The sequence below is a fragment of the Oncorhynchus tshawytscha genome, linkage group LG14 (assembly GCF_018296145.1).
Source record: "Oncorhynchus tshawytscha isolate Ot180627B linkage group LG14, Otsh_v2.0, whole genome shotgun sequence".
NCBI classification, from domain to species: Eukaryota; Metazoa; Chordata; class Actinopteri; order Salmoniformes; family Salmonidae; genus Oncorhynchus; species Oncorhynchus tshawytscha.
In genome coordinates, this window is record NC_056442.1 from 59,021,446 (window position 1) to 59,036,375 (window position 14,930).

The 14,930-nt window shown below is 45.4% G+C and overlaps 1 protein-coding gene across 1 annotated transcript in view; it reads right to left on the reverse strand.

Annotated features, from left to right (window-relative positions):
- The window catches only part of aplp2 (amyloid beta (A4) precursor-like protein 2), an 88,297-nt gene that overhangs the window by 12,891 nt on the left and 60,476 nt on the right, over window positions 1-14,930 (reverse strand). Inside the window, exon 13 of the mRNA XM_042297766.1 lies at window positions 1,655-1,737. Coding sequence (XP_042153700.1) covers window positions 1,655-1,737 — 83 coding nt within the window. The remainder of the gene's footprint in view (window positions 1-1,654; window positions 1,738-14,930) is intronic.

A 14,930-nucleotide genomic window follows, 5' to 3' on the forward strand; every position in this document is an offset into this window, starting at 1 on the left:
CTGACTAGGTATCCCCCTTTGTTGGACAACTGACTAGGTATCCCCTTTCCCTTTCTGTTGGACAACTGACTAGGTATCCCCCTTTCCCTTTCTGTTGGACAACTGACTAGGTATCCCACTTTCCCTTTCTGTTGGACAACTGACTAGGTATCCCCCTTTCCCTTTCTGTTGGACAACTGACTAGGTATCCCCCTTTCCCTTTCTGTTGGACAACTGACTAGGTATCCCCCTTTCCCTTTCTGTTGGACAACTGACTAGGTATCCCCCTTTCCCTTTCTGTTGGACAACTGACTAGGTATCCCCCTTTCCCTTTCTGTTGGACAACTGACTAGGTATCCCCCTTTCCCTTTCTGTTGGACAACTGACTAGGTATCCCCCTTTCCCTTTCTGTTGGACAACTGACTAGGTATCCCCTTTCCCTTTCTGTTGGTCAACTGACTAGGTATCCCCCTTTCCCTTTCTGTTGGACAACTGACTAGGTATCCCCCCCTTTCTGTTGGACAACTGACTAGGTATCCCCCTTTGTTGGACAACTGACTAGGTATCCCCCTTTCCCTTTCTGTTGGACAACTGACTAGGTATCCCCCTTTCCCTTTCTGTTGGACAACTGACTAGGTATCCCACTTTCCCTTTCTGTTGGACAACTGACTAGGTATCCCCCTTTCCCTTTCTGTTGGACAACTGACTAGGTATCCCCCTTTCCCTTTCTGTTGGACAACTGACTAGGTATCCCCTTTCCCTTTCTGTTGGACAACTGACTAGGTATCCCCCTTTCCCTTTCTGTTGGACAACTGACTAGGTATCCCCCTTTCCCTTTCTGTTGGACAACTGACTAGGTATCCCCCTTTCCCTTTCTGTTGGACAACTGACTAGGTATCCCCCTTTCCCTTTCTGTTGGACAACTGACTAGGTATCCCCCTTTCCCTTTCTGTTGGACAACTGACTAGGTATCCCCCTTTCCCTTTCTGTTGGTCAACTGACTAGGTATCCCCCTTTCCCTTTCTGTTGGACAACTGACTAGGTATCCCCTTTCCCTTTCTGTTGGACAACTGACTAGGTATCCCCCTTTCTGTTGTGCAACTGACTAGGTATCCCCCTTTCCCTTTCTGTTGGACAACTGACTAGGTATCCCCCTTTCCCTTTCTGTTGGACAACTGACTAGGTATCCCCTTTCCCTTTCTGTTGGACAACTGACTAGGTATCCCCCTTTCCCTTTCTGTTGGACAACTGACTAGGTATCCCCCTTTCCCTTTCTGTTGGTCAACTGACCAGGTATCCCCCCTTTCTCTTTCAGCTTTAATTAATTTCTAAACATTTCTAAAAACATAATTCTACTTTTACGTTATTTTGCTTTTGTGTGTCGATCAGTGACACAAATTCTAAATATAATCCCATTTTAAATTCAGACTGTAACACAACATGTGGTAAAAAGTCAATGAATACTCTCTGAAGACTGTATTTAAGGGGGACAAAGACATTAGTTGAGAAGAGAGGATCTCAGACACTGATTATTGATCAGATGATCAGCAGTCTACTCTGACTTGTGCTGTTATTACCCGTTGAAGTTATACTGTATACAAGATGTCTATAGCGGTGACAGACGGACGGACGGAAGCACAGTCAGAAAAACAGACGGCCGTGACAGATCTCTCACCATGTTGTTGTTGATCTTGGGCTTGCTGTTGATGATCCTCTCCTCGGCTCCGATCAGCCCGTCCTGGCCGTACATCCCTGAACCTGTAGGGGGCAAGAGAGAGGTTCGAGGTCAGGGATTAGACGTCAGCCAATCGGGAGGAACAGAAAATAGAGAGGGAGACAGAGGGTTGTGTGACTGTAGTCCAGCTGGACTCACTGCTGATATTGTTTGAATCAAATTCTTCCTTCAATATTCCACATTCTTATTCTTACTATAACTCCGGACTCAGTTCCCGGAGTTTAACAGGAAGCACTCAGTTCCCGGAGCTTAACAGGAAACACTCAGTTCCCGGAGCTTAACAGGAAGCACTCAGTTCCGGAGCTTAACAGGAAGCACTCAGTTCCCGGAGCTTAACAGGAAGCACTCAGTTCCCGGAGCTTAACAGGAAACACTCAGTTCCCGGAGCTTAACAGGAAGCACTCAGTTCCCGGAGCTTAACAGGAAGCACTCAGTTCCCGGAGCTTAACAGGAAGCACTCAGTTCCCGGAGCTTAACAGGAAGCACTCAGTTCCCGGAGCTTAACAGGAAGCACTCAGTTCCCGGAGCTTAACAGGAAGCACTCAGTTCCCGGAGCTTAACAGGAAGCACTCAGTCCCGGAGCTTAACAGGAAGCACTCAGTTCCCGGAGCTTAACAGGAAGCACTCAGTTCCCGGAGCTTAACAGGAAGCACTCAGTTCCCGGAGCTTAACAGGAAGCACTCAGTTCCCGGAGCTTAACAGGAAGCACTCAGTTCCCGGAGCTTAACAGGAAGCACTCAGTTCCCGGAGCTTAACAGGAAGCACTCAGTTCCCGGAGCTTAACAGGAAGCACTCAGTTCCCGGAGCTTAACAGGAAGCACTCAGTTCCCGGAGCTTAACAGGAAGCACTCAGTTCCCGGAGCTTAACAGGAAGCACTCAGTTCCCGGAGCTTAACAGGAAGCACTCAGTTCCCGGAGCTTAACAGGAAGCACTCAGTTCCCGGAGCTTAACAGGAAGCACTCAGTTCCCGGAGCTTAACAGGAAGCACTCAGTTCCCGGAGCTTAACAGGAAGCACTCAGTTCCCGGAGCTTAACAGGAAGCACTCAGTTCCCGGAGCTTAACAGGAAGCACTCAGTTCCCGGAGCTTAACAGGAAGCACTCAGTTCCCGGAGCTTAACAGAAAGCACTCAGTTCCCGGAGCTTAACAGGAAGCACTCAGTTCCCGGAGCTTAACAGGAAACACTCAGTTCCGGAGCTTAACAGGAAACACTCAGTTCCGGAGCTTAACAGGAAACACTCAGTTCCCGGAGCTTAACAGGAAGCACTCAGTTCCCGGAGCTTAACAGGAAGCACTCAGTTCCCGGAGCTTAACAGGAAGCACTCAGTTCCCGGAGCTTAACAGGAAGCACTCAGTTCCCGGAGCTTAACAGGAAGCACTCAGTTCCCGGAGCTTAACAGGAAGCACTCAGTTCCCGGAGCTTAACAGGAAGCACTCAGTTCCCGGAGCTTAACAGGAAGCACTCAGTTCCCGGAGCTTAACAGGAAGCACTCAGTTCCCGGAGCTTAACAGGAAGCACTCAGTTCCCGGAGCTTAACAGGAAGCACTCAGTTCCCGGAGCTTAACAGGAAGCACTCAGTTCCCGGAGCTTAACAGGAAGCACTCAGTTCCCGGAGCTTAACAGGAAGCACTCAGTTCCCGGAGCTTAACAGGAAGCACTCAGTTCCCGGAGCTTAACAGGAAGCACTCAGTTCCCGGAGCTTAACAGGAAGCACTCAGTTCCCGGAGCTTAACAGGAAGCACTCAGTTCCCGGAGCTTAACAGAAAGCACTCAGTTCCCGGAGCTTAACAGGAAGCACTCAGTTCCCGGAGCTTAACAGGAAACACTCAGTTCCGGAGCTTAACAGGAAACACTCAGTTCCGGAGCTTAACAGGAAACACTCAGTTCCCGGAGCTTAACAGGAAGCACTCAGTTCCCGGAGCTTAACAGGAAGCACTCAGTTCCCGGAGCTTAACAGGAAGCACTCAGTTCCCGGAGCTTAACAGGAAGCACTCAGTTCCCGGAGTTTAACAGGAAGCACTCAGTTCCCGGAGCTTAACAGGAAGCACTCAGTTCCCGGAGCTTAACAGGAAGCACTCAGTTCCCGGAGCTTAACAGGAAGCACTCAGTTCCCGGAGCTTAACAGGAAGCACTCAGTTCCCGGAGCTTAACAGGAAGCACTCAGTTCCCGGAGCTTAACAGGAAGCACTCAGTTCCCGGAGCTTAACAGGAAGGACTCAGTTCCCGGAGCTTAACAGGAAGCACTCAGTTTCATGGGGTCCTTTGACCTTCTTCATTAATAACAACTTTCAGAACTCAGTTCAGTCTTATAGAATCTACTGGGTGCCACAAACTGGAGCATAGAGTCAAATACGAAGCTAGGGACCAGACGGTTAAAAACAAAACCTATTGTAAAATACACACAAAGAAGATACACCATGAATAAATTAACGGAGAGACAGAGACAGAGAGAGACCGAGAGAGAGAATCAGAGAAAGAGACATACAGAGACAGACATACAGACAGACACATACAGGCAGAGAGACATACAGACAGAGAGACATACAGACAGAGAGACATACAGAAAGTCTGTCTGTCTGTATGTCTCTCTGTCTGTACGTCTGTCTGACAGAGAGAGAGACAGAGACAGAGAGAGAGACAGAGACAGAGAGAGACCGAGAGAGAGAATCAGAGAAAGAGACATACAGAGACAGACATACAGACAGACACATACAGGCAGAGAGACATACAGACAGAGAGACATACAGACAGAGAGACATACAGAAAGTCTGTCTGTCTGTATGTCTCTCTGTCTGTACGTCTGTCTGACAGAGAGAGAGACAGAGACAGAGACAGAGAGAGAAATCAGAGAAAGAGACATACAGAGACAGACATACAGACAGACACAGAGAGACATACAGGCAGAGAGACATACAGACAGAGAGACATACAGACAGAGAGACATACAGAAAGTCTGTCTGTCTGTATGTCTCTCTGTCTGTACGTCTGCCTGACAGAGACAGAGACAGAGAGAGAGACAGAGACAGAGACAGAGAGACAGGGCTGAAGATGGTTAAGACCATTACTGAATGATTGATCTTAGTGGAGAACAAAAGTCTGTGTTGATTGTCAGGGTTGGCTAAATTATGATTTAGGTTCTGTTGGCACTAAACTCACTCCATTCCATAGCTCCCTTAGCCATACCCAGGGTTGGCTAAATTATGATTTAGGTTCTGTTGGCACTAAACTCACTCCATTCCATAGCTCCCTTAGCCTTACCCAGGGTTGGCTAGGTCACCTTCTAAATGTAATTCTGTTACAGTTATTAGTTACCTGTCCAAACTTTTAATCAGTAATGTAACTTTTAGATTACCTAAACTCAGTAACGTAATCTGATTACATTCAGTTACTGTCCGATTACTTTCCCGTTAAGAGGCATTAGAAGAAGACAAGCATGTCACGCCCTGATCTGTTTCACCTGTTCCTGTTATTGTCTCCACCCCCTCCAGGTGTCGCTCATTTTCCCCAGTGTATTTATCCCTGTGTTTCCTGTCTCTCTGTACCAGTGTATTTATCCCTGTGTTTCCTGTCCCTCTGTACCAGTGTATTTATCCCTGTGTTTCCTGTCTCTCTGTACCAGTGTATTTATCCCTGTGTTTCCTGTCTCTCTGTACCAGTGTATTTATCCCTGTGTTTCCTGTCTCTCTGTACCAGTGTATTTATCCCTGTGTTTCCTGTCTCTCTGTACCAGTGTATTTATCCCTGTGTTTCCTGTCTCTCTGTACCAGTGTATTTATCCCTGTGTTTCCTGTCTCTCTCTGTGTCAGTGTATTTATCCCTGTGTTTCTTGTCTCTCTGTACCAGTGTATTTATCCCTGTGTTTCCTGTCTCTCTCTGTGTCAGTGTATTTATCCCTGTGTTTCCTGTCTCTCTCTGTGTCAGTGTATTTATCCCTGTGTTTCCTGTCTCTCTGTACCAGTGTATTTATCCCTGTGTTTCCTGTCTCTCTCTACCAGTGTATTTATCCCTGTGTTTCCTGTCTCTCTGGACCAGTGTATTTATCCCTGTGTTTCCTGTCTCTCTGTGCCAGTGTATTTATCCCTGTGTTTCCTGTCTCTCTGTACCAGTGTATTTATCCCTGTGTTTCCTGTCTCTCTGTACCAGTGTATTTATCCCTGTGTTTCCTGTCTCTCTCTACCAGTGTATTTATCCCTGTGTTTCCTGTCTCTCTGTACCAGTGTATTTACCCCTGTGTTTCCTGTCTCTCTGTACCAGTTTATTTACCCCTGTGTTTCCTGTCTCTCTGTACCAGTGTATTTATCCCTGTGTTTCCTGTCTCTCTGTACCAGTGTATTTATCCCTGTGTTTCCTGTCTCTCTGTACCAGTGTATTTACCCCTGTGTTTCCTGTCTCTCTGTACCAGTGTATTTACCCCTGTGTTTCCTGTCTCTCTGTACCAGTGTATTTATCCCTGTGTTTCCTGTCTCTCTGTACCAGTGTATTTATCCCTGTGTTTCCTGTCTCTCTGTACCAGTGTATTTACCCCTGTGTTTCCTGTCTCTCTGTACCAGTGTATTTACCCCTGTGTTTCCTGTCTCTCTGTACCAGTGTATTTATCCCTGTGTTTCCTGTCTCTCTGTACCAGTGTATTTACCCCTGTGTTTCCTGTCTCTCTGTACCAGTGTATTTACCCCTGTGTTTCCTGTCTCTCTGTACCAGTGTATTTACCCCTGTGTTTCCTGTCTCTCTGTACCAGTGTATTTACCCCTGTGTTTCCTGTCTCTCTGTACCAGTGTATTTATCCCTGTGTTTCCTGTCTCTCTGTACCAGTGTATTTACCCCTGTGTTTCCTGTCTCTCTGTACCAGTGTATTTACCCCTGTGTTTCCTGTCTCTCTGTACCAGTGTATTTACCCCTGTGTTTCCTGTCTCTCTGTACCAGTGTATTTACCCCTGTGTTTCCTGTCTCCTGTTTCCCCTTAAGAGGCATTAGAAGAAGACAAACATGTATGTTACCAATTGAACGACATCTATTGCAGGATAAATCCATGTTAAAGTTTACACAGCTGGTCATATATGGATGTTACATTGTACTTTATGGGTTGGTTATGTAGACTTCTTCTAAACCATCGCTTTCTACTACATTATAATAATATTAAATTATATCTTTACATTAATAACCAAAGTCTATCAGAATTCCAGTCATTCCAATAAATGTTATACCCCTTGATCTTCAAGAATAGGACTTGGTGATATGGAAGTTGTTTTACCTGAGCATGACCCCAAAACTAAGGATGTATTGGCCAGCCCTACTCTGTTGTTTATGATTGTGTTGTCATGGACGACTGATTGGGCTCATTGATTCAAGTTGACAAATAAATGCTGTGCTCATGGCATGGCTTTCAGCACTACTGAAAAGGGCTATTTACAGGTGAAAAATGAGTGTGATATGCTGCATTTCCTGAAGGCCTATTGTTCACCTTTTCGTTGGTGACATTTTGAATTCAACCAATAAAGGGTAAATCCACAGATGAAACAGAAACAAAAATGGCCGTCCTGGAGAAATGTAACCACTCTCAGATTCAATGCTTGTTTTAACCATGTTAACCAGTGTTTACATTTACATTGTTGACCAAAACAGTTTATATGTTGAGTTCTCATAGAGTGTGACAGTTGAACTAAGCTCATGGGGCATTTACAAGTTATATTCTTCAAGCATCAATTAATATATATATATAGTGGCAGTCTCTCAACCAGCTTCACCTGGAATGCTTTTCCAATCGTCTTGGAGTTCCCACATATGCTGAGCACTTGTTGGCTGCTTTTTAAAATTTATTTATTTTATTTTTTACTAGTCTTTATTTTACTAGTCAAGTCAGTGAAGAACAAATGAATCAGATTGAGCTTTAAAAGCCCCACTTTTATTCCATCGGCTGGGATCTGCACTATGCAGCTGTTACAAGAACGCATCTTTCACTGGCTGTCCACTGGTTTCAAAAACAATGATTGATAGGCAGCTTAAACTACTTGAATTCAACCATTATTGGGTTCAAATACACATTTAGATTTGTGAACCATCCTCAACAACAATGTCATCATAGTGGTTTCTGATTGGTGGTCATCATTTGGTGTGTCATCCTAGTGGTCTCTGATTGGTGGTCATCATTTGGTGTGTCATCCTAGTGGTCTCTGATTGGTGGTCACCATTTGGCGTGTCATCATAGTGGTCTCTGATTGGTCGTCATCATTTGGTGTGTCATCCTAGTGGTCTCTGATTGGTCATCATCATTTGGTGTGTCATCCTAGTGGTCTCTGATTGGTGGGCAGAATCACTCAGGTGGAACAAACTTAAACTTTATTCAAAGCTGATTTGAACGTCATTGAGAAAACAGAGAAGTGTCAAACACCCTCTCTGAATTTAAAAGTAATCCTCTCTGTAATCGTCTAGTTTTTCAGCAGTATCTGTAATCTAATTACAATATTTTTTTAGCTGGTAACGTTTTATTTTAGGAATCTGTTACTCCCCAACCCTGTTGATGGTTGACCACTGCAGAGCTGATGTCAGATCAGACACTGTCAGTATCTGTTAGTGTACGTGCCATCACAGAGTTTGTCACAGGAGCACTAGGCAAATAGGTTAATCTGTTAACTAGCCAGCGGTTGGTTCAACAGGACAACAACAAAACACAATGAAAATGCAGACAGACACAACTACAGTTCACTGCACAGGTGTGTTGCCATCACAACACAGCAGAAGCTATTGTACAAGGAGAAGGGCCTGGCTTGTATCTAGAATATTAACAGTGAAGGCCCTTGCTTTATCTAAAATATTCACAGTGAAGGACCTGGCTTTTATCTAGAATATTAACAGTGAAGGCCCTGGCATTGATCTAGAATATTAACAGTGAAGGACCTGGCTTTTATCTAGAATATTAACAGTGAACGACCTGGCTTTTATCTAGAATATTAACAGTGAAGGCCCTGGCATTGATCTAGAATATTAACAGTGAAGGACCTGGTTTTTATCTAGAATATTCACAGTGAAGGCCCTGGCTTTTATCTAGAATATTAACAGTGAAGGCCCTGGCTTTTATCTAGAATATTAACAGTGAAGGCCCTGGCTTTTATCTAGAATATTCAACATGGCTTTTATCTAGAATATTAACTGTGAAGGCCCTGGTTTTTATCTAGAATATTCAACAGTGAAGGCCCTGGATTTTATCTAGAATATTAACAGAGAAGGCCCTGGCTTTTATCTAGAATATTAACAGTGAAGGCCCTGGCTTTTATCTAAAATATTCAACAGTGATGGCCCTGGCTTTTATCTAGAATATTAACAGTGAAGACCCTGGCTTGTATCTAGAATATTAACAGTGAAGACCCTGGCTTTGATCTAGAATATTAACAGTGAAGGCTCTGGCTTTTATCTAGAATATTCAACATGGCTTTTATCTAGAATATTAACAGTGAAGGCCCTGGCATTGATCTAGAATATTAACAGTGAAGGACCTGGTTTTTATCTAGAATATTAACAGAGAAGGCCCTGGCTTTTATCTAGAATATTAACAGTGAAGGCCCTGGCTTTATCTAGAATATTAACAGTGAAGGCCCTGGCTTTTATCTAGAATATTAACAGTGAAGGCCCTGGCTTTGATCTAGAATATTAACAGTGAAGGCCCTGGCTTTATCTAGAATATTAACAGTGAAGGCCCTGGCTTGTATCTAGAATATTAACAGTGAAGACCCTGGCTTTGATCTAGAATATTAACAGTGAAAGACCTGGCTTTGATCTAGAATATTAACAGTGAAGGTCCTGGCTTTGATCTAGAATATTAACAGTGAAGGCCCTGGCTTGGATCTAGAATATTAACAGTGAAGGCCCTGGCTTTGATCTAGAATATTAACAGTGAAAGACCTGGCTTTGATCTAGAATATTAACAGTGAAGGTCCTGGCTTTGAGCTAGAATATTAACAGTGAAGGCCCTGGCTTGGATCTAGAATATTAACAGTGAAGTGAACAGTGATACAGTGAACCCTATGGGCACTATAGTAGTGCACTATATTGGGGGTAATTTAGAGTGGCAACACGGTTCTGTGATTGACCGTACACAGTCCAGCTAGATCACCATGTTAAACCCAAACCAGACAGAAGTCCCCCTCTCATTCCCTTCTGAAAGTAGAGAAATTGGGCCACTTTGTGCCTGTCTGTGGATCAGTGGAACCCTCTGCCCAAAGCAGAGAGACAAGGAAGGAGAGAGAGAGGGAGAGAGGGGTTGGAGGGAACCAACCGGAGACTGGGTGAAACAATTAGGAAAATAACTTTGACAAGTGGACTGGAGGATGTGATGACGACTTGGGAGAGGAGAAGTGGAGAAAAATGGTTTCTCTAGTCTCTTTACACAGAGCGAGAGACGGAGCGAGAGAGCTAGCGAGAGAAAGAGAGAAAGAGAGCTAGCGAGAGAAAGAGAGAGCTAGCGAGAGAAAGAGAGAGCTAGCGAGAGAAAGAGAAAAAGAGAGAGCTAGCGAGAGAAAGAGAGAAAGAGAGAGCTAGCGAGAGAAAGAGCGAGCGAGCGAGAGAAAGAGAGAAAGAGAAAGCTAGCGAGAGAAAGAGCGAGCGAGCGAGAGAAAGAGAGAAAGAGAGAGCTAGCGAGAGAAAGAGAGAGCTAGCGAGAGAAAGAGAGAGCTAGCGAGAGAAAGAGAGAGCTAGCGAGAGAAAGAGAGAGCTAGCGAGAGAAAGAGAGAGCTAGCGAGAGAAAGAGAGAGCTAGCGAGAGAAAGAGAGAGCTAGCGAGAGAAAGAGAGCTAGCGAGAGAAAGAGAGCTAGCGAGAGAAAGAGCGAGCGAAAGAGCGCGAGAGAGAGGCAGTGGAGGAGAGGAAATAACAAAGTAGGATGGTCTCTAGTGTCACTACTGATGCCCTATTCCCTATGTTTTTATATATTTAACCTTTAACTAGTTAAGAACAAATTCTTATTTTACAATGACGGCCTATCCCGGGCGACGCTGGGCCAATTGTGCCCTGCCCTACCACGGCCAGATGTGATACAGCTGGGATTTGAACCAGGGACTGTAGTGACGCCTCTTGCACTGAGATGCAGTGTCTTAGACCGCTGTGCCCTCGGGAGCCCAAATGTAGTGCCCTACTTTTTATACCCTATTACTGCCCTACTTTGATACCCTATTACTTCCTTACCTTAACTATTAGTGCACTACTTTGATACCCCATTAGTGCCCCACATTTGATACCCCATTAGCGCCCTACTTTGATACCCCATTAGTTCCCTACTTTGATACCCCATTAGTGCACTACTTTGATCCCTATTAGTGCCCTACTTTGATCCCTATTACTGCCCTACTTTGATCCCTATTACTGCCTTACCTGACCTATTAGTCCACTACTTTGATACCCTATTAGTGCACTACTTTGATCCCTATTAGTGCCCTACTTTGATCCCTATTAGTGCCCTACTTTGATCCCTATTAGTGCCCTACTTTGATCCCTATTAGTGCCCTACTTTGATCCCTATTAGTGCACTACATTTGACTAGACTGTAATTTGACATATGACACGTGATTCCCCCACCCTCCTTCTGGGTAATCATAACAGTTGAATGGATAATTAATAGAGAGGGGACTGAAATAGAATAAGAGAAACAGAGAATAGTGATGGAGAGAAGAAAGAGGAGAGGGAAGAAAGAGGAGAGGGGGAGGGGCGAAAGAGGAGAGGGGCGAAAGAGGAGAGGGGCGAAAGAGGAGAGGGGCGAAAGAGGAGAGGGGCGAAAGAGGAGAGGGAGGGAAGAAAGAGGGGAGGGAAGAAAGAGGAGAGGCAAGAAAGAGGAGAGGGACGAAAGAGGAGAGGGAGAAAGAGGAGAGGGGAAAGAGGAGAAGAAAGAGGAGAGGGGGGAAAGAGGAGAGGGGGAAAGAGGAGAGGGGCGAAAGAGGAGAGAAAGAAAGAGGAGAGGGGGAGGAAGAGGAGAAGAAAGAGGAGAGGGAAGAAAGAGGAGAGGGAAGAAAGAAAGAGGAAGAAAGAGGGAGGGAAGAAAGAGGAGAGGGAAGAAAGAGGGGAGGGAAGAAAGAGGAGAGGGGAGGGAAGAAAGAGGAGAGGGGGAGGGAAGAAAGAGGAGAGGGGAGGGAAGAAAGAGGAGAGTGGGAGGGAAGAAAGAGGAGAGTGGGAGGGAAGAAAGAGGAGAGTGGGAGGGAAGAAAGAGGAGAGTGGGAGGGAAGAAAGAGGAGAGTGGGAGGGAAGAAAGAGGAGAGTGGGAGGGAAGAAAGAGGAGAGGGGAGGGAAGAAAGAGGAGAGGGGAGGGAAGAAAGAGGAGAGGGGAGGGAAGAAAGAGGAGAGTGGGAGGGAAGAAAGAGGAGAGGGGGAGGGAAGAAAGAGGAGAGGGGGAGGGAAGAAAAAGGAGAGGGATGAAAGAGGAGAGGGATGAAAGAGGAGAGGGAATAAAGAGGAGAGGGAGAGATGGAGAAAAAAAGAGGGAGAGGGAGAGACACCAACCTTTCTTGAAGGCACGTGGGGAGTCTGATAGATCGCCTAGGCAACAGGAATGAGCAACAGAAAAAGAGAAACCCAGGTGAGAAGAGAAAAGGCAGGATTATCAAGCAGTGTTCAATGATGGAGCAGCCAAGGAGTCCTGCAGGGAAGCTCCCCCCAAATTAATCTCAGAGAGAGATAGAGAGACAGAGAGAGAGAGAGAGATAGAGATAGAGATAGAGAGAGACAGAGAGAGACACAGAGAGAGAGAGAGAGACAGAGAGAGAGATAGAGCGACAGAGAGAGAGAACACTCGACAGAGAGAGAGAGAGTGACAGAGAGAGCAACAGAGAGAGAGATTTAAAAGATGAACGGTTCCAGAAATTGAACACTTCAAGGTTATTATAGTAAACAAAAAACTGACACTAAAATAAAAACTAAAATTGGAAAAACTTTCGTAAACTGAAATAACAGTTTCAAAACAAACTATTCTAAAACTCTTTGACTGCAAAACAATCTAAAATAAAACAAAATGTAATTTAATTTTGGCAAAAGCCAGTTGCTGTCTGATGTGTGTGTCTTCTCAACCGTGGAGGTACACTAGCGTTGCACAACTCCTGAAGTCACTGTGAGGACCTCACGTTCATACTGATTCCTCTGGCAGCTTCGACCCCTGTAGCAGCTTGCCTGATAGACCCGAGTGTGTCTATGGCCCTTCGCTCAACAGAGATGGAGCCACTGATAAGGGAAGCAGAGTATTTTGTACTTCAGCAAATCAGAGAGTGCAGCCGTGGACCAGCAGGATCCCCCAGGAAGATGCCAGAACGATGAATCCAGCAATCATCTCAACCAGTGCTTCTTCACATTAAAGACTGTGTCTAAGATCACTGTCCAGACCAAGGGTCAACCTGCCCAGGGTGAGCTGCGGAAATACCTTGAAGAGGTCAAGGGGCATGTTTACAGTCACCTTTCCAGTTCTGACAGGCAAGGATGGCTGTTTATTCAAACCTGAGGCCTGTGACACTGGGTCGGGTTTCTACCATTGCATCCTAGGCGTTCATGGAGAGGATATCCTTTGTCTGTGGACAACTGTCATCGGGCTTGAGAAACCTGAACGACCACCTCTCTGGAACACAGAGTCTTCTTGAAGATAAACCAGACTTGTTTGGTTGAACAGACACACACACAAAACGAAGACACACAAAGCTAGCTGGCTGATAGATTTGTGAATAAATGTTATATTGTTTTATGATCGGTGGCAGCATACCCTAGTGGTTAGAGTGGAGGGGGGGCAGGGTAGCCTAGTGGTTAGAGTGGAGGGGCAGCAGGTCTAGTGGTTAGAGTGGAGGGGCAGCAGGTCTAGTGGTTAGAGTGGAGGGGCGGCAGGGTAGCCTAGTGGTTAGAGTGGAGGGGCAGCAGGTCTAGTGGTTAGAGTGTAGAGGCGGCATGGTAGCCTAGTGGTTAGAGCGTTGTACTAGTATCCGAAAGGTTGCAAGTTCGAATCCCCGAGCTGACAAGGTACAAATCTGTCGTTCTGCCCCTGAACAAGGCAGTTAACCCACTGTTCCTAGGCCGTCATTGTAAATAAGAATTTGTTCTTAACTTACTTGCCTAGTTAAATAAAGGTCAAATAAAAATTATCGTATTAACCCTATTTGAAGGAATTAGAAGGATACACGTTTCATTTTACGTAAAGAAATGGATCAGGACTTCATTTTGTTTTTGTCAGATAAATGTATAGGTGCTTGAATCTTCTTACATCTTAATTATAAAAGTGAATAAAGCTGATTGGTGTAAACACGGAGAGTTTCCTTCCACCATTTTCCTTACAGTCCAGGCACGTATCTTTTAAATCCAATGTCTTCACATTAGGACTCATTTAAATCATTTAAACCAACATTCCTGGCCATGGAGTCCTCTTACTGACGAGGAGATAGCGAGGGTGGTGCTGTAGCAGTATTACTGACGAGGAGATAACGAGGGTGGTGGTGTAGCAGTAGTACTGACACTAGGAGACAACGAGGGTGGTGCTGCAGCAGTAGTACTGACACTAGGAGATAACGAGGGTGGTGCTGCAGCAGTAGTACTGACGACTAGGAGATAACGAGGGTGGTGCTGCAGCAGTATTACTGACGAGGAGATAACGAGGCTGGTTGCTGTTCAGCATGTTTTGTTACTGACGCTGCAGCAGAGATAACTTTGAGGGTGGTTCTGCCCAGTGAACTTCAATGGCAGATGTTGAAGGGTGGTTGTTCATGCTTCAAAATGTTTTGTTCAGCTCGATACTGCAGCAGAGCCAGAGGCTTTGTGAGTTTCTCTGATCTTCAAGGGCATTATGTTGAAGGCTGGGAGCCATGCTGGCTCAGATGTGAGCCACAACAACCACACGGCTCCACATCACATCTTCTCTGATCTTCCCTCCTCTCCTCCAGTCACACAGAGTACATTAGTGTCCCTCGAACTGTGGGACAGCTCAGTGTTCCAGTGAATCCTTTGTTGTTGTTTTGTCTTCCATAGTTAGGTAACACTGATAACAGGCTTTAGGTGTCTATAATACTGCCCAGTACTAGGACCAGGCGTTAGTTGTCTACAATACTGCCCAGTACTAGGACCAGGCTTTAGGTGTCTATAATACTGCCCAGTACCAGGCTTTAGGTGTCTATAATACTGCCCAGTACCAGGCTTTAGGTGTCTACAATACTGCCCAGTACCAGGCTTTAGGTGTCTACAATACTGCCCAGTACCAGGACCAGGCTTTAGGTGTC